The sequence below is a fragment of the Leptonychotes weddellii genome, chromosome 16, assembly GCF_054177405.1.
Source record: "Leptonychotes weddellii isolate Sample4059 chromosome 16, ASM5417740v2, whole genome shotgun sequence".
Taxonomy (NCBI): Eukaryota; Metazoa; Chordata; class Mammalia; order Carnivora; family Phocidae; genus Leptonychotes; species Leptonychotes weddellii.
Window position 1 is genome coordinate 42,721,129 of NC_138384.1, and position 18,910 is coordinate 42,740,038.

Here is an 18,910-nt window from a genome sequence, read left to right on the forward strand (position 1 = left end):
AGACAGAGAGCATGAGAGGGAGGAGAGTCAGAGGGAGAAGCAGACTCCCTGCCGAGCAGGGAGCCCGATGCGGGACTTGATCCCGGGACTCCAAGATCATGACCTGAGCCGAAGGCAGCCGCTTAACCAACTGAGCCACCCAGGCACCCGTTCCATTGGTCTATATATCTGTTTGTGCCAGTACCATATTAAACATAATTTTTGTTTCTCTTCTAAAGTAGACAGGACAAGTATCATTATCCAGTTTTCCGATGAAGAAACTCTTGCTTACTAAGACTTGGAAACAAGGGGGTTCAGGAAATAAAAGAAAAAAAAGTATATGCCAACAAACTGGGCAACCTGGAAGAAATGGCTAAATTCCCAGACATATATAAATTATCAAAACCAAAACAGGAAGAAATAGAAAACCTGAACAGACTGCTAACCAGCAAAGAAATTGAGTCAGTAATAAAAAATCTCTCAACAAACAAAAGTCCAGGGCCAGATGGCTTCACAGGGGAATTCTACCAAATATTTAAAGAGTTAATACCTGTTCTCAAACTATTCAAAAAAAAAAAAAAATGGAAGGAAAACTTGAAAATTCATTCTATGAGGCCAGCTTTACCCTGATACAAAACCAGATAAAGACCTCACTAAAAAAAGAGAACTGCAGGCCAATATCCTCAATGAACAGGGATGCAAAAATTCTCAACAAAATACTAGCAAACCAAATCCAACAGTATATTAAAAGAATTATTCACCATGACCAAATGGGATTTATTCCTGGGTTGCAAGGGTGGTTCAATATTTTCACCAATCAATATGATGCACCACGTTAATAAAAGAGAGGATTAGAATAGATGCAGAAAATGCACTTGACAAAGTACAGCATCTATTCTTGATAAAAACCCTCAAAGTAGGGATAGAGAGAACGTACCTCAACATCATAAAGGGCATATATGAAAAGCTTACAGCTAACATCATCTCAGTGGGGAAAAATTGAAAGATTTTCCTCTATGGTCAGGAACATGTGTACATATATACACCGCATCTTCTTTATCCATTAATAAATGGACACTTGTGCTTCTTTCATAATTTAGCTATTGTATATAATGCTGCAGTAAACACAGTGGTGCATAAAGCTTTTTGAATTACTGTTTTTGTATTCTTTGAGTAAATACCCGGTAGTGGAATTGATGGATCATATGGTAGGTCTATTTTTAATTTTTTGATGCTTTCACTGTCTTTTGATTGGAGCACTTAGTCCATTTACATTTGAAGTAACTATTGATAGCTGTGTACTTATTACCAGTTTGTTACTTGTTTTGTGGTTGTTTTTCTCTTTTCTTTCTCTTGCTGTCTTCTCTCTGTTTGTTAGCTTTGTTTATTGATATACTTGACTTTTTATTGTTTGCATATCTGTTACTGGTTTTTGATTCATGGTTACCATTCTGTTTGTATATAATATCATCTACATATTTACAGTCTATATTAAGTTGATGGTCGCTTATGTTTGAACTCATTCTTTACTCCCCTCACCTCTCCATCTTAGGTCTATGGTGTCATAATTTACATCCTTTTATTTTGTGAGCCCCTTGACTGATTTTTATAGATATACTTTTTTCCTTTTGTGCTTTCTGTTTTTCTTACTCCTGTTTATGGTCTTTTCTTTACACTCAAATAGTCCCCTTTAGCGTTTCTTATTGGGCTGCTTTAGTGGCCATCAACTCCTTTAGCTTTTGTTTGTATGGGAAAGGAAACTCTTTCTCTCTCCTTCTATTCTGTATGGTAGCTTGCTGAATAGAGTATTCTTGGTTGCAGGTTTTTTTCTTTTAGTACTTTCAATATATCATGCCACTCTCTTCTGGCCTGCAAAGTTTCTGCTGAAAAATCAGCTGAATACCTTCTGGGGTTTCCCTTGTACATAACTATTTTCTTTCCTCATGCTTTTAAAATTCCCTCTTTATCACTGCTTTTTGCCATTTCAATTACTATATGTCTTGATGTGAACTTCCTTGGGTTGATTTTGTTGGGGGCTGTCTGCCTCCTGGATCTGATTTCTTTCCCCAGATTTGGATTTTCAGCTATTATCTCTTCAGTTAATTTTTCTGCCCCCTTTTCCCATTCTGGGATCCCAATAATGTGAATGTTATTAGGCTTGATTGTGTCAGAGTTCCTTTAATCTATTTTCTTTTTTTTTTTTTTGCTCTCCTGTTCAGCTTGATTGCTTTCCATTACTCCATCTTCCAGGTTGCTGATCCATTCTTCTGCTTCCTCAAGTCTATTCATTCTGAGTTCTTCATCTCTGATTGGTTCTTTTTTATGTTTTCTATCTCTGTGTTAAGGGTCTCACTGAGGTCCTCCACTCTTTACTCAAGTCCAGTGAATATCTTTATGACCAGTACTTTAATTCTCTATCATGCATATTACTTATCTCTGTTTAGCTCTTTCTTTGATTTTGTCCTCTTCTTTCATTTGGGACATATTCCTATGTTTCCTCGTTTTGTCCAACTCTGTGTCTATTTCTATGTGTTAGGAAAGTCCGTTATGTTTCCTGCTCTTGGAAGTAGTGGCCTTATGAAGAAAAGATAGTGTAGTGCCCTGCGGTGAAATGTCCCCTGTTCTCCAGAATCTGGAACTTAGTATCTCCTATGTGTGTTACAAGCACTCTGCTGCTGTGGCTGAGCTGCTTTGCCTTTAGTCCAATCATCTGCAATGGTTCTCTTTGCCTGTTGAGGGCAGGGTTGTTAGTGAGCCAGTCTGGGGCTGCTTTGGGCTTAAACTGAGTCAGACCAGGCATTTTCCAGAGCTGCAGCAGCACTGAACTGCACTCTCCCTGTGTTGTCCCTGGAGAAGCTTTCATCGGTGGGTGGGGTCTGTAGTCAGAAACAATGTCTGCCCCCATGCCCACTGCTGGGGCCGCAGTCCAACTGGTGTTTGTGGTTGTCTTCCCCTTTCCCTTGGGCAGGAGTGGAGTGGTGGTGGCCTTTGTCAGGGATGCTTGAACACTGCCAGGCTTGTGGCACTGCTTTGGATAGGATCTGGCCAAGGACATATTGGAGGGGGCAGGTCTTCAGGAGAATGTGGGGACAGGGTGCATGATACTAGCAAGATCAGCACTGGTCAGCTAAAGAGGGGACTTGCAGCCACCCAGAATTCCTGCTTAGGGCAGGGCAGGTCCACAGGAGAATGCGTGGCATTTTTCATACTGCTGCTTCTATGCTGTATCTGTAGGGCTGTTTGTTTTGCTGTCTCTTTAAGGGTAAGAATTCCATTTCCTATTGCCCTCCAAGCTCTTGCAGGGCCACCTGCTAATTTTTAAAGTTCCAGTTGCTCAGCTCCACTGATAGTAAAAACTCATGAAATTCGGCTCCTCTGGTTTTCAAAGCCAAATTTTATGGAGATTTTTCTTCTGTGTGGGTCCCCCATGCCTGGGTGCCTGGATTGGGGTCTGGTTTTCTCCCCCTTCTGCATCCATAGTGTGTCCTCTGCACCCGCCCCCCAGACTGTTTCACAGGTTCATTTAGCTTCCGTGTCTCTGCCCTTCCTACCCTCTTTGATGTGGCCTCTTCTTTACATGTAGGCCTGGAGAGTCTGTTCTGCTCGTCTTTGGGTCATTTTGGGGGGGTATTTACACTGATTTGGGTGTTATCTAGGTATATCTGTGGGAAGAGGTGAGCTTAGAGTCCTCCTACTCCACTGTCAACCCCCTAGAACTTTTATTTGGTTATTTTTTGATAGTCTTTATTTCTTAGTTAAGATTTCTTATTTTTTCCTTCATGGTAAGGATATTTTCCTTTACATTTTAAGCATAGTTTATAATAGCTTTTTTTAAATAATAGCTTTTAAAAATTATTGTCTGATTCCCACATCTGGATCATCTTGGCATTGATCTCCATTGATTTGTTTTCTCTTGAGAATAGGTCATGTTTTCCAGTTTTCATTTTCTCAAATATCTAAATTATATCCTGGGCATTGTGATTAATATACTGAGGAAACTGGATTTCATTATGTTCCTCCAGAGTATTTTTAAAAATATTTTTATTAGGCACTTAATTTAGTTGGGCTCAACTTTCCTGTGGGTGGCAGCTCAAATTTTAATTCACTTCTGTTAGTATTGGCTTGGCTCCTTTAAGTATCCTCTGTCCTTTATAGTTGAGGAGTCAGCCACATATTTGCAAAATGCTTATACACAGAATTTGGAGCTTCCCTTCCCTGGCCCTCTTCCAGGATATCCTACATACCTCATTTTCCAATAGCAGTTACGTATAGGCCTTGAACCCTTTTGTTGGAAAACTTAGGGTTTTCCGTGTATGTTTTAGCTGCCCTAAAATAGTGCAGACTGGACTTGCTTTCAGGGTTAAAGCCATAAAAAATAGGAAACTGACCTTCTATTATTTCCTTCTTCCAACTGTTGACCCATCTCCAGAATCTGCCTGCTTTTGTTCATTCTCCAGTGCCTTTGGATAGTTTTAATATTTGGTCTAGAATTTATACTTGTTATCTGCTGGAGTTTTAATGCAAAATAGAACTACTTGGCCAGCACATTTAAAATGCTTCTATCATAAAATTCATATATGGTTACTTATGGTTACTTGTTTACATATATTTACACTATTAAGCAGTGCACCTCTAAAGCCGTTTTCCAGCTACATCATGACAACTCATGAAATGTTGCACAGATAACTTATTCTAACAATTGATCAATCTCAAAAGTCTGAAACTTTTTTTTTTTAATCCTGAGTGTTGGCATTATTACTGTAATAGCCTTTTTCTGAGAATTGCAATATTCTTAAGTGAAAGATAAAAATTGGGGTTGGAACTAGTGGGCAAAAATACACATAAGTCACAGCCTATCTGGACCACATATTGTAGATTGCTTCATCTAGCATATATTCCTAACCCAATTTGCTCTTCTCTGCCTCTTCTATAGACTGGGAAACATAAACACTCTTGAAGTATTTCTTCCTGTGTTAGAGGTTGACATGAGACACAGTTTTGGGCACTGGGATGTAAATGGAAGTCTGCTCTCCTTTCCAGATATAGGGGGAATTAAGGTAAGAGAGAGTGAAAAGGGGGTAGAAGTAATGGATTTTAGGCCCTTGTGAGTTCTAAGAGTTATTAAAATGAGAACAAAGAGGGTATAAGCTGGTAAAACAAGAGTTGGTGATTAGATAGAATGGAATGTTTGAATCTGCAATTACGGAGGGGTTTCCATTTACATTATCTTATTTTATTTCTATTAACATATAGTATATCATTAGTTTCGGATGTAGAGTTCAGTTATTCATCAGTTGCATATTACACCCAGTGCTCATTACATCACATTCCCTCCGTTTACTTTCTTGCTGGCAAGATTTTACCTTTGGAGCCAGGGGCTGAGGTGCTGTGGAAGACAAGACCATTGGTGGCAGAGTAGTCAAGGAACTGAGAGGCCAGGGTTTTGGAAGTGGATATAATAATCTGCAAGTAGTCTGATTATAGTAGTGACAGGGTAGCAAGACTGGTTCTGGAGATAAAAATCAAGGAACAAGGAAGAATGAACAGAGACTGGTAGGTGGCTGCACGAAGGAATAGTGGGTAGTTTGTGCAAATTAATGGGTGGAGAGGCAGATAATCATTTGGAAGGGAAAATGAACAAAGATACATACATCCTATGTCCAAACCTGGTAACTAGTGCAAGGAGCATGAGAGAAAACAGGAGACCATTTGGAAGAGTTAGAGTCCTTGGTGGGGGGACAACTTTCTTCACTGAACTTTCATAATAGTTATTAACAATGCCTCATTTACAGGTAGAATTTTTTTCCCATTAAACTGTCCAAGCCTCAGGGCAACTGTATCAACTGCGGAGTTGGTAAACTTTCTTTGACCCTAAACGTCTATACTCGCTAGCTCTCTTTTCATTTATATATATAAAAATATATATAAATTTTAACCCTGGCACATTTCAAATATAAAGAAAAATATAACCATTTACAAGCCATCCAACTTTTGTGAATCTACCCAATTTCCACCATGCATTATAACCTCCCCATTCCTATGACCTGTCCCCCAAAGGAATATAATACAGTCATTAAAGATTAATTTCGTGAAAAAAGTACTTATTGTATATTTCTAAGGCGGTAAATCAAAAACTTTAATAAACATGTCTAAACCATATATCTAAATAAAATCAACACAAATAAAAAAAATATTAGGGTACTTTGGGAACTAGAGTTTCATCTGAATTTAATTCCCTTCCCAATTTTTATAAATTACAAGATGGGGAGAGGAGAACCTGAAAGGGAATATCAACATTTAAGAAAATAATCTAACTTTATTTCACATGAATAATATAACTGGTTGAATGGAGATAAAAGAAATAGGCAAACTAACTTTGTTTAAAAGTACTTTGTCTATGTATACTTGGTCTAAAGAGAAAAAGAACCGTAAACAAATCCTGAACACAATCAGGTTTGTTTTTTACAATGCTCTTGTGTAGCAACTCCAAACTACTTGCTATGTATTAGAGGACTGAACAAATCAGTAAACAGATTGATGATAGTGGGAGCCAATTTGACTGTTGGAAGTTAACATGGAATACGGAAAAACTAGAAATACTTACTTGAAGTTGAAGGTATCCACATTTTACACATACATACATAAACATGAAAGACTGGTATCTCAATAATGAAAACACACAGCACCCAGATCTTAGTTTCTAAATACCAAACTGCTCAAAGGAATCAGGTCTCTGTAGAATCTGTGGCTGCAGCAGACCATATACAAGATAAACCCAAGATTTTATTATATCAGAAAACAAGCATTCATATTGATGATAGAGAAAAGAGACCTAGGGAAGAAGGGAAAGCTCCTCTATAGATAGCATGCCAAATGCTAAATATAAGAGGAAGGACGGAGCAAGAAAGCCATCACTTTGCAATCATAGTAATAACTGTTTCAAACTAGCAGGTGAAAGATAATGAGGTAGTTACTACATAAAGATCTCCCCACAAATTAGTTACTAATTTCAAGGGCAAAACAGCAACTTTATAGTGGAGAACCTTGAAGTCATCAGTATATTCAAGGGATCAAAACTATCACTGATAAAACATATGTTTCCTGTTGTAATGCGCTGAGACTATGTGTCACTCATGGAATATTCTTGCCACACTAATTTGGATTTAATCACAAGGAATCAAACTCATATTTAGGGATAATCTACAAAATACCCCATACTCTTTGAAGATACCAATTTCATGAAAGACAGAGAAAGGCCGTGGAACTGATCCAGATTCAAAGACTAAAGAAACACGACAACTTTATGCAGGGTATGACCCATCTTAAGATTTGATCCTGGAATAGGAAAAAAAAAAAAATTGATATAAACATATGGGACAACTGTGGAATTTGAATAAGTTGTAGATTAGAAAATATTGTAAGCAAAGTCCGGTAGTCTTAAAATATGTTTGCAAATTCCTTGACACTTCTCTTATCAAGAGGTGGAGTCCATGCTCCCTCTCCTTGATCCTAGATAGGTTTTTGTGACTGCCTCCTCAGATTCTAACACTGTAACCTCCAATGGTAGATTAGACAAGGCCATAGTACTCCTGCTGGTTTCTCTTAGGATACTCTGAGCCTCCACATAGCATCCAGTCAGTATGAAGTGGCCATGCTAAAGGGTCCACATAAAGCTAGAAAGACATGCTTGAGGGACAAAAGCTGTTTGGGTTCTCTCAGCTCAGGTGCTAGACAACTGAATGATCTGGCTGGACTCTAATCACAGTAGATACACTAAGGCTATTTAGGAATTTTGTTCTTGCATCATTCCTGAAAGTTGAGAATACATTGAAAATATAGGCTTTAAAACACTCTCAAAACATTACAAGTTTAAAAATGTATTATAATAACCCCTTTTAAAGTAATCAGATCACCTATAAGTGAAACCGTATGACAATTGTCTTTCTCAGCTTGACTTATTTCACTTAGCATAAACCCCTCCAGTTCCATCCATGTTGATGCAAATGGTGGGTATTCAGCCTTTCTGATGGCTGAGTAATATTCCATTGTATCTATAGACCACATCTTCTTTATCCATTCGTCTCTTGAAGGGCATCTTGGCTTCTTCCACAGTTTGGCTATTGTGGACATTGCTCCTATGAACATTGGGACATAAGGACTAGCATGGAGGACATTAGGAGAAGGAAGGGAAAAATGAAGGGGGGTGGGAATCAGAGTGGGAGATGAACCATGAGAGACTATGGACTCCGGGGAAACAAACTGAGGGTTTCAGAGGGAAGGGGGATGGGATGGATTGGCCTGGTGATGGGCATTAAGGAGGGCACATATTGCAGTGAGCACTGGGTGTTATATGCAAACAGTGAATCATGGAACACTACATCAAAAACTAATGAAATACTGTATGGTGACTAATAATCAGATCATATTTATACATATATGAGAATATTCTACATATAGATCACAAACTTATAGGTATGAATATGATTTGGTTACCTTTAAAGGTGGCATTAGAGATTTACATGTATATATATCTCCTACAAAACCTTATGTCTCTGGCCACTTTTCTATGCATATTCTGGGTATTTACCAATGTTAGTAACCATAAATTTACTTTTTCATTGTATTCTGCATAATATTCCACTGAATGGATAAGTCCTAAATTGTTTTGTCAGTCTGATGAATGCAAATTGTGCCATTACCAATAATGAAACAATGAACATCCTTTCATGTGGATCTGTAAATAGGTTTCATGCCCTATGGTGAGATAAGATTATTAGATTTAGCTCTAAGCTTTAGATTTATTTTTTATTTTTTAAAGATTTTATTTATTCATTTGACAGACAGCGAGAAAGGGAACATAAGCAGGGGGAGTGGGAGAGGGAGAAGCAGGCTTCCTGCAGAGCAGGGAGCCCGATGTGGGGCTTGATCCCAGGACCCTGGGATCATGACCTAAGCTGAAGGCAGACGCTTGCACCCCAAGCTCTAGATTTACATTAGATTTAGCATTAAGGAATATTTATTTAATTTTACTGTCTCATAGTTTTACTGTTTTGGTAAACAGTAATGTCACTGTAGATAATTTTTCAAAAAGCTAAAACCTCCCTAAGCCTCTCTGCCAGAGTAAACCAGGTAGCATGTCCGTGAACATCCCTCCACATATTACCTCCTTGTATGTAAGCGCATCTGTAGGTATACATATTATTACTTGGGCCACACATACTGGGAAGCCTCTAATGTAGCTTTCTCATGAATGATGGTTCTCTGTCCTTACAAACCAGGTCCTTTTTTTTTTTTTTTTTTTTTTTTGGTGGCTGTGTATTAGAATATATTTATTCCACTATTTTGCTAATACTTATTTCCCTTAAAAAAATCAGTATAAACATCCTTATATACATGCTCACTTTTGCTATAATCTCTTAAACAAAGCATCTAGTGCTAGGATTGCCAGATCAAAGGGTATTTTGATATATACTGACCAGTTTATGTCCACTCCTGACAAGAGGTATTGAACACAGAATGCCCTGTCAATGGTAATCCACCTAAATTGTTACATCCCCCAATAAGAACCCAAATGGTTTCTTGCTCTGCCCTCCTTTGTTGGGGGGGGGGGGGAAGAGATGGAGGTGGGGTGTGACAAAATCAATGTCCTTGAAATCTGCCAAAGCCCCTGCCTACACAGGTCTGGATGAAGGACTGTGCATAGGAAAGGCAATCTGACCTAAGCATGAAGGGAAATAATGAGAAGAAACCAATTACTAACAATTCAAGTTTACTAAAAAACTTCTTGTCATTAGTAACTACTTTTAACACTTTCAAAGAGTAACAGTGAAATCCTACCTTAATGAATTAGGGTCCAAAATTTCCAGGCATATAAATTATAGTATGTTATTAGTTAAAAACAGTATTTTCAGTCTATAAAATACAAACTAATGATACTAAATATTACACTGTACACAAGGGCTGACATACTACAAAGAACCAGGGCCGGATGGAGGATGGCGGCCATTCACAAATTGCATCCAAATTTGCATTACTGCAGATGGCATGACATGATTTTCTGTACTTGTCCTGAAATCTCATTAAGGCTACTTGCAGGATTCCTTTTGAGTATGTTATTATGAAATCTGGGTAGGGGAGTACAATTTTCAAATACTTGTCCTAATGATAGATTTTCTCCTTGTTCAGTAATTGCTGGGCATCTATTAGGAGCCAAGCACACTTCTACACGGTAGAGATAAAGCAGTGAAAAACATCCTTCCCTACATGGAGGTTACATTGCCATTGCCGTTAATTTTACTTGTCCCTTATGATACTTTCATTAAAGTTCTGCCCCTAATCTTCATTTATAAGGCCTCTTTCCTGGGTAGACTCAGATGAATTTTGAAATTCTTTTGCGTTGCATCCTGAAGATTGGGACATTCAGAACTCAAACACTGACTGTATTTATAGGTTTTCTCTCTGTGAAATCTGATGTTTGTAAAGAATTTATCTCCCAACTGAGTCCTTAAAACAGCACTTTACAGAGCTTACTTGCATGTGAAGATTCCTTGAGGCTTCTGAGTTCTGAAGGAACTTTCCACAATTCCCAGCATCGATTTTCCAGTAGAGCGGAGGATGTGAACTTTAACTGAAGGCTACACCACACCTCACATGTCTACAGATTTCCTCCAGTGTGGACTCTCTGATGGTATACAAGATGTGATCTCTGGCTGAAGCCTTTACAACAGACATCACATATGTATGGCCTTTCCCCAGTGTGGACCCTCTGATGTGTGTGAAAATGCGAGGCCTGACTGAAGCCTTTACCACACTGCTGACATGTATAGGGTTTCTCTCCTGTGTGAACTCTCTGATGAGCACTGAGCCCAGCACTCCAACTAAATTCTTTCCCACATTCCTCACATTTAAATGGTTTCTCTCCAGTGTGAATTATCTGATGAACTTGAAGATTTGACCTCTGGCTGAAGGCCTTACCACATGTATCACATTTATATGGTTTCTCTCCGGTGTGGACTCTCTGATGGGCTTGAAGATGTGAGGCCTGGCTGAATCGCTTCTGACACGCTTCACACTTGAATGGCTTCTCCCCGGTGTGGACACTCTGATGAGCTTGAAGATTTGAGGCCTGACTGAAGCCCTTCCCACACTCTTCACATTTATAAGGTTTCTCTCCTGTGTGGACCCTCTGATGATTGTGAAGATTCAAGCTCCAATTGAAGCGCTTCCCACACACCTCACATTTGTATGGTTTTTCTCCAGTGTGGACCCTCTGGTGGGCTTGAAAATACGAACTCTGACTGAAGCCTTTACCACACACATTGCAGCGAAATGGTTTCTCTCCTGTGTGAACTCTCTGATGGCTCTGAAAACTTGAGGCTGAACTAAAACCCTTCCCACACTCTTCACACTTATACGGTTTCTCCCCAGTGTGGACTCGTTGGTGGCTGTGAAGGTTAAAGCTCAAACTGAAGCACTTCCCACACTCATCACACTTGTATGGTTTCTCTTCAGTGTGGACTCTCTGATGGGTATGAAGATTTGAGCTACAACTAAAGCGTTTACCACAATCTCCACATTTGTATGGTTTCTCTCCAGTGTGGATTCTCTCGTGGGCCTGAAGATGTGATCTCTGAGTGAAGCCCTTCCCGCACACCTCACATTTGTAAGGTTTCTCTCCAGTGTGAACTCTGCAATGAATATTCAGATCAGTGCTACGACTGAAGCCCTTCCCACAACTTTCACATCGGTAGGGTTTCTCTCCTGTGTGGACAGGCAAATGGGCATAAAGATGTGAGGTCTGGTTAAAGCTCTTACCACACTCAAGGCATGAATAGGGCTTCTCCCCTGTGTGGACTCTCTGGTGAGTTTGCAGGTTTGAGCTCTGGCTGAAACCCTTCCCACACTCATGACACCAATAGCGTTTCTTTCCTGTGTAAACACTTTGCTGAATGGGAACAGCTGGGCTATAACTGGTGTCCTTCTCATGTGCACTGTAAGCGGGGGACTTCTTTCCCGAGTGTACCTGTTGATGAAGTTCAAGACTGGGGCCATCACTGAATGCTTTCTCACATTCACTACAGTGGTAGGTCTGCTGGATAAGAGGGGACACCTTACCACAGTCACTACTGTGAGCTTTGTCTCTTTTGTGCACTGTACCGTCATCATGGTGGTGTGAAATACAACTGAAAATGTTAACGTATGGAGCAAATATACATAACTGGCTTTTCATCTGAGTCTTACAACTTCTCTGATAATTCTGTGTTTCACTGAGATATATTTTACTCCAAGAATTATGAGCTCTTCCAGCCAGAAATTCTTGCTTTTCAATAATCTTGGAATGATCCTCTAGAAGATTCATGATACAGCTGTCCTCCACAGAAGCCTGAATACATATTCCTGCTCCCACTTGACAGGGGGACTCACACTGGTCGGGGAACTGAGAACTCTTTCCTTGAATATTTATCACAGAGTCGTGATTTTTGTTTAATTTGCTCACAACATGTCTCTTGATTTGCCAACATGAAAGCTCTCCCAATGAAAGGCACCTTATTCCTGCTTCATGAAGAGTCTCCACCTCATTTTGATTCCTGCCTCCTGAAAGAATAAGGATAAAGAATTAGGGACAGAAAGAGACATCAGCAAGGTGGTAAATGGAGAAGCTCCAAGCCCTTGTTCCCCAAAGAAAACATTAAAAAACAAAAAGGCTAGCTGAAAAAGATCTATAGCAAACAAGGGACCTTCCAGTAGAAAAGACACACTTAAAATGGGAGGAAATTTGGGATCAGCCCAGAGTGAGGGTTTAAGGTCTTCTCAGGTCTTTACGGAGTATGTCTTACCTTGGGGCTGTGTGGGTTTTTCCCCATTCTCCATATGCAGCTACTTTTAAAGGTAGTGGCAGTTTTACTTATGGTAAGGTGCAGTCTGAAGGATGCAGGAGCCCACCTCGCAATTCCCTACTTCAAACTGGGCAGAGCAGAGCAGACTTTATTTGCACTGGTCTAACCTGTTTGGGGGCTGCTGGAGGGACCAGTGTCTGTTCTGCCTGACTTGGAGACAGAACCTCGTGGGAGCTGCAGGGGGATTACAGACCTGCAGAAGGCTGGGGAGAATGATTACGTGTGAAGGAATGCAAGAGAACACCTATGTCCCCATAGAGCTAGGGTGACCATCTTTGGGAGGTTCAGACCCTTCTAAGCATCTTTGTGTATGATAGAATTGAAAAAAACCACTCAGGCCCAGGCAAGACACAGGCTCAGAACATTCCTGAGAAGACCTTAAGCCCTCACCACGGGGAGACCCCGGGGTTCACAACATACCCTGCACATTAGTGAAGGTCTTCCCTGGAAAAAAGAGCTGGTCTCAAAAGCATACAAAAAACCCCACAAAAAGACAGGAAAAATATGGCCTATTTGGAGGAATAAAGTGGCAGCAACGAATAGTCTGTGACGGGTATCAGCAATATCAGACAAGGTCTTTAGAACTGTCTGAAATACACTCAAAGAGCTACATGAGAGCGACGTAAGCAGGAAGACAGAATGGGATGGTCCAGCCCTCAGTACCACATAGGAGCAACAGATAACCAACACCACACAGACAGCAATGACTTTGTGAGAACTCTGAAAACCAGTTAAGCTGCAGCAACTAATACAATGTTTAACCAAGTAAAAGATGTACTCAAAGCTCTACAGAATTTCCCAGAGTTTTTGCCTGCCCCACCCCTCCTGGTGAGTGTGCGGCAAGGGTGGGAGGAGGCTGCCCAGTTCCTGGTTGCAAACAAGGAAGCCTAACTCCTACAAAGGAAAATATCTCCAAAAAACCAAACCTACCAGAAAAGACCCCAAATAGCCAAAGGAATACTGAAAAAACAAAAACAAAAAAAACCCCAAAGCTGGAGGCATCACAATTCAGACTTCAAGCTGAATTACAAAGCTGTAATCATGACATACAGACTCCTCCAGAAGAGTGAATAAGAGTGACTACTTCCCAATGTATTTTATCAGGCCAGCGTTACCCTGACACCAAAATCAGACAAGAAAAGACAACTACAGATCCATACAAAGCTTTGCCAGCTAAATCCAATGATGTATAAAAAGGGCACTAAATCATGAAGGAGTGATTGTTTCGAGAATGCAAGGTTGGTTTAACATTCAAAAATCAGATGAAACACTTTCCTCTATAGATCAGGAACCGGGCATAATCACAGATCACAACAAATATAATAATAATGAAAAAGTCTGAAATATTGTGAGAATTACCAAAAGGTGACACAGAGAAATGAAGCGAGCAAATGCTGTTGGAAAAACAGTGTTGAAAGACTTGATGCAGGGCTGCTATAAACCTTCAATGTATAAAAATAGAGCTACTATGACCCAGCAATTGCACTACTGGGTATTTACCCCAAAGACACAGATGTAGTGAAAAGAAGGGCCATATGCACTCCAGTGTTCATAGCAGCAATGTCCCCAATAGCCAAACCGTGGCAAGAGCCGAGATGCCCTTCAACAGATGAATGGATAAAGAAGATGTGGTCCATATATACAATGGAATATTACTCAGCCATCAGAAAGGATGAATACCCAAAGTTTATATCAACATGGATGGGACTGGAGGAGATTATGCTAAGTGAAATAAGTCAAGCAGAGAAAGTCAATTATCCCTGGTTTCACCTATTTGTGGAAAATAAGGAATATGCAGGACATTAGGAGAAGGGGGGAAATCAGAGGGGGAGATGAACCATGAGAGACTATGGACACCGGGAAACAAACTGGGGGTTTTGGGGGTGGGGTGGAGGGATGAGTTAGCCCGGTGATGGGTATTAAGGAGGGCACGTATTGTATGGAGCACTGGGTGTTATACGCAAACAATGAATGATGGAACACTACATCAAAAACTAATGATGTACTGTATGGTGACTAACATAAAAAAAAACAAAAACAAAAAAACCCACAAATATCAGAAGTGCAAAAAACCCGGTATCTGTGAAGTTCTGTAGAGCAAGGTACGCCTGTATTCAAATAGCCAACAGTTACAGGTACCTGCTTTCTGAAAGTTTGTGTTAGTCCACTTCATTCTGACAAAAACCTCCATTTGTACTGGCGTTTGCTAACCAAAAGAAATCCAAAGAGGATCTTTCACTTTTATGAAAATAGGTGAAAAGTGAACATTGAATTTAGTGTGTGTTTTGCAGTGAGCCCTTGTAGACCCCGCGTGTACCCGGGGCGGCAGACAGTGAGGCTCTCAGGGACTCCATTCAGCCACTACGGCTCTGAACTGTGTCTGGGGGCATCTGTGCTTTATCTCAACTTATTCTGTGCATCCACTAGCAAGATGTGTCTTAGGTACCAAAAAAGCCTAAGAGAGGTTATTTTTGGGGTCTGGGAACAGCCAAAAATTTTCCATAGAAATTATTGGTAATTGTTTCTTTATGACATTTTGTTTACCAAATATATTTTTTATTCATGCATATTTTTATTGATATTGCATTGGCTGTACATATTAATCTGGGAAGGACTTTTTTTTTTTCTTTTAAAGATTTTATTTATTTGACAGAGAGATAGCGAGAGCAGGAACACAAGCAGGGGGAGTGGGAGAGGGAGAAGCAGGCTCCCCGCAGAGCAGGGAGCCCGATCCGGGACTCGATCCCAGGACCCTGGGATCATGACCTGAGCCGAAGGCAGACGCTTAACGACTGAGCCACCCAGGAGCCCAGGACTGACTTCTTTAAGCTATTGATTGACTCTTCCCATTCAGGACCACAATATGTCTCTTCACTGATTCTGGCCATCCTTCATAGCCTTCAGGAAAGTTTTATAATTGCCTTCATATAAATCTGGCATATTTCTAGTTAATCCCAAAGAGTTTTATCTTTTTTTGTCATTGTTGCTGTTATTTTTCCATAGGAACCCTCTACTTTCGGAGAGCAGGGGAAACCTGTACATGAAAGACGTTCAACAATACTAATCATCAGGTAAATGCAAATCAAAACCACAAGGAGATGCCACCTCATGCCTGTTAGAATGGCTAGCATCAGACAAGAGGTTATAAATGTTGGAGAGGATGTGGAAGAAAGGGAAGCTTGTGCACTGTTGGTGGGATTGGAAACTGGGGCAGCCAGTATGGAAAACAGTGTGGAGGTTCCTCAAAGGATTTTAAGATTTTATTTATCAGACAGAGAGCATGCAGGCACACGCACAAGCAGGGGGAGCGGCCGGCAGAGGGAGAAGCAGACTCCCTGCTGAGCAGGGAGCCCGATGGACCCTGGGATCATGACCTGAGCCAAAGGCAGACGCTTAACTGACTGAGCCACCTAGGCGTCCCTCCTCAAAGCATTTAAGACAGAACTACCACATGCCCCAGCATTCCACTTCTGGGTATATATCTGAGGGAAACAAAATCAGTCTGTGGGAGAGAGATCTGCACCATGTTCACTGCAGCAGCATTTACAATAGCTAGCATACAGAAACAAGTGTCCATCGATGGATGAATGCGTAAAGAAATTGTGTGTAAATGGGGGGGGATATTATGCAGCCATAAGGAAGAATGAAATCTTGCCATTATGACAACATAGATGGACCTCAAGGGCATTATGCTAAGTGAAATAAGTCCGACAAAGACAAATACTGTATAATCTCTCATAGGTAGGGAAAAAAAAACTCAAAAAAGATAAAATTTGTGGTTACCAAGTATGGGGGGAAATGGATGAAAGGGATCAAAAGGTCCCTACTTCCAGTTATAAGATAAATAAGTACTGAGGATGTAATGTAATGATGAATATAGTTAACACTGCTACATAGTATATTTGAAAACTGCTAAGAACGTAAATCCTAAAAGTTCTCATCAAAGTTTTTAAAAAATGGTTATGTGAGGTAATGGATTTTAACTAAATTTACTATGGTAAATCATTTTGTAATACATGTAAATCAAGTCATTATGATATACACCTTAAAATTTTACAGTGCTTAGGTCAATTATATCTTAAAAAAGAAAAAGACACAAACTGAGGGTTTTAGAGGGGAGGGTGTTGGGGGGATGGATTAGCCCCATGATTAAGGAGGACATGTACTGCATGGAGCACTGGGTGTTATATGAAAACCATGAATCGTGGATCACCACATCAAAAACTAATGACGTATTGTATAGTGACTAACATAATAAAATTAAAAAAGACATCAATATAGATACTATGGACATGAAAAGAATAAGACACCATGAATAACTATGCCCACATCTAATGGACCAATTCCTTGAAAGACACAATTTGCCCAACTCAGACAATCTGAATAGAGCTAAATCTTTCAAAACAGAAAGCACCAGACCCAGATGGGTTCAAGTGTCAATTCTACCAAACAGTTAAGAAAGGGATTATACTAATTCTCTACAAGAGCAGAGGGAATGTTTCCTAACTCATTCTATGAGGCCATCATTACCCTAACACCAAAACCAAAGACACGACAAAAAAACTACAGACCAATATGTTTCATTAACACATGGACTCCGAGAAACAAACTGAGGTTTTAGAGGGGAGGGGGATGGGGGGATGCGTTAGCCCAGTGATGGGTATTAAGGAGGGCACATACTGCATAGAGCACTGGGTGTTATATGAAAACAATGAATTATGGATCACTACATCAAAAATTAATGATGTATGGTGACTAACATAATAAAAAAAACAGATGCAAAGATCGTCAAAAAATACTAGCAAATCAAATGCAACAATGTATAAAAAGAATTACACACCGTGACCAAGTGCACCAGGCACATAAGACTGGTTCAAAACATGAAAATTAATATAATCCATCACATGATACTATCAAAAGAGGAAAAGCATTTGATAAAATCCAATACTCATTTATAATAAAAACTCTCAGCAAACTAGGAATATAGAAGAAATTACTCAACTGGATAAAGGACACCTGTAAAACTAACAGCTAATATCTTTTTTAAATTTTATTATGTTACTCACCATACAGTACATCATTAGTTTTTGATGTACTGATCCACGATTCATTGTTTTCATTTTACACCCAGTGCTCTATGCAGTATGTGCCCTCCTTAATACCCATCACGGGGCTAATCCATCCCCCCACCCCCTCTCCCCTCTAAAACCCTCAGTTTGGTTTCTCGGAGTCCATAGTCTCTCATGGTTCATCTCTCCCTCCCATTCCCCCCTCCCTTCATTTTTCCCTTCCTTCTCCTAACGACCTCCATGCTATTCCTTATGTTCCACAAATAAGTGAAACCGTATGATAATGGACTTTCTCTGCTGGATTTATTTCACTTAGCATAATCTCCTCCAGTCCCATCCATGTTGATGTAAAAGTTGGGTATTCATCCTTTCTGATGGCTGAGTAATATTCCATTGTATATATGGACCACATCTTCTTTATCCATATCTTAATGGTGAGAAACCCAAAACCTTCCTATTAAAATCAGGAAAAAGGATATCCTTTTTGAAAGTCCCTTCTGATTTGAAAAGTACCCCTTTTCAATACTGTACTGTAAGTCCCAGCAAATGCAAGAAAAGGAAGTAAAAAGGGTACAGATTGCAAAGGAAGAAATAAAACTCACTGTTGGTAGATGATATGACTGTCTATGTAGAAACCCCCAAAGAATCAACCAAAAAAACTCTTGGAACTAATAAACCATTACAGCAAAGATGGAGGACACAAGATATAGATAAGTATATTGCTCTCCTATACATAAGCAATGGACAAGTGGAATTTGAAATTAAAATCACATTATCATTTACATTAGCACCCTCCAAAATGAAATATGTAGGTATGAATCTAACAAGATCTGTATGAGAAAAATTATAAAACTGATGAACAAAATCTAAGTAAATGGAAAAATATTCTATGTTCAGGGATAAAAACACTCAATACTGTCAAGATGTCAGTCCTTTGCAATCCCCATCAAAATCCCAGCAAGATAT

The 18,910-nt window shown here is 39.8% G+C and overlaps 2 protein-coding genes across 2 annotated transcripts in view; both read right to left on the reverse strand.

The window, feature by feature from the left end:
- Positions 1 to 18,910, reverse strand: part of ZNF229 (zinc finger protein 229) — a 474,727-nt gene that overhangs the window by 306,392 nt on the left and 149,425 nt on the right. The gene's annotated exons all lie outside the window — the stretch shown is intronic.
- The window catches only part of ZNF235 (zinc finger protein 235), a 30,536-nt gene continuing 21,245 nt past the window's right edge, over positions 9,620 to 18,910 (reverse strand). The window contains exon 5 of the mRNA XM_006731965.3: positions 9,620 to 12,573. Within this exon, the coding sequence (XP_006732028.2) occupies positions 10,634 to 12,573 (1,940 nt within the window). The 3' untranslated portion in view covers positions 9,620 to 10,633. The remainder of the gene's footprint in view (positions 12,574 to 18,910) is intronic.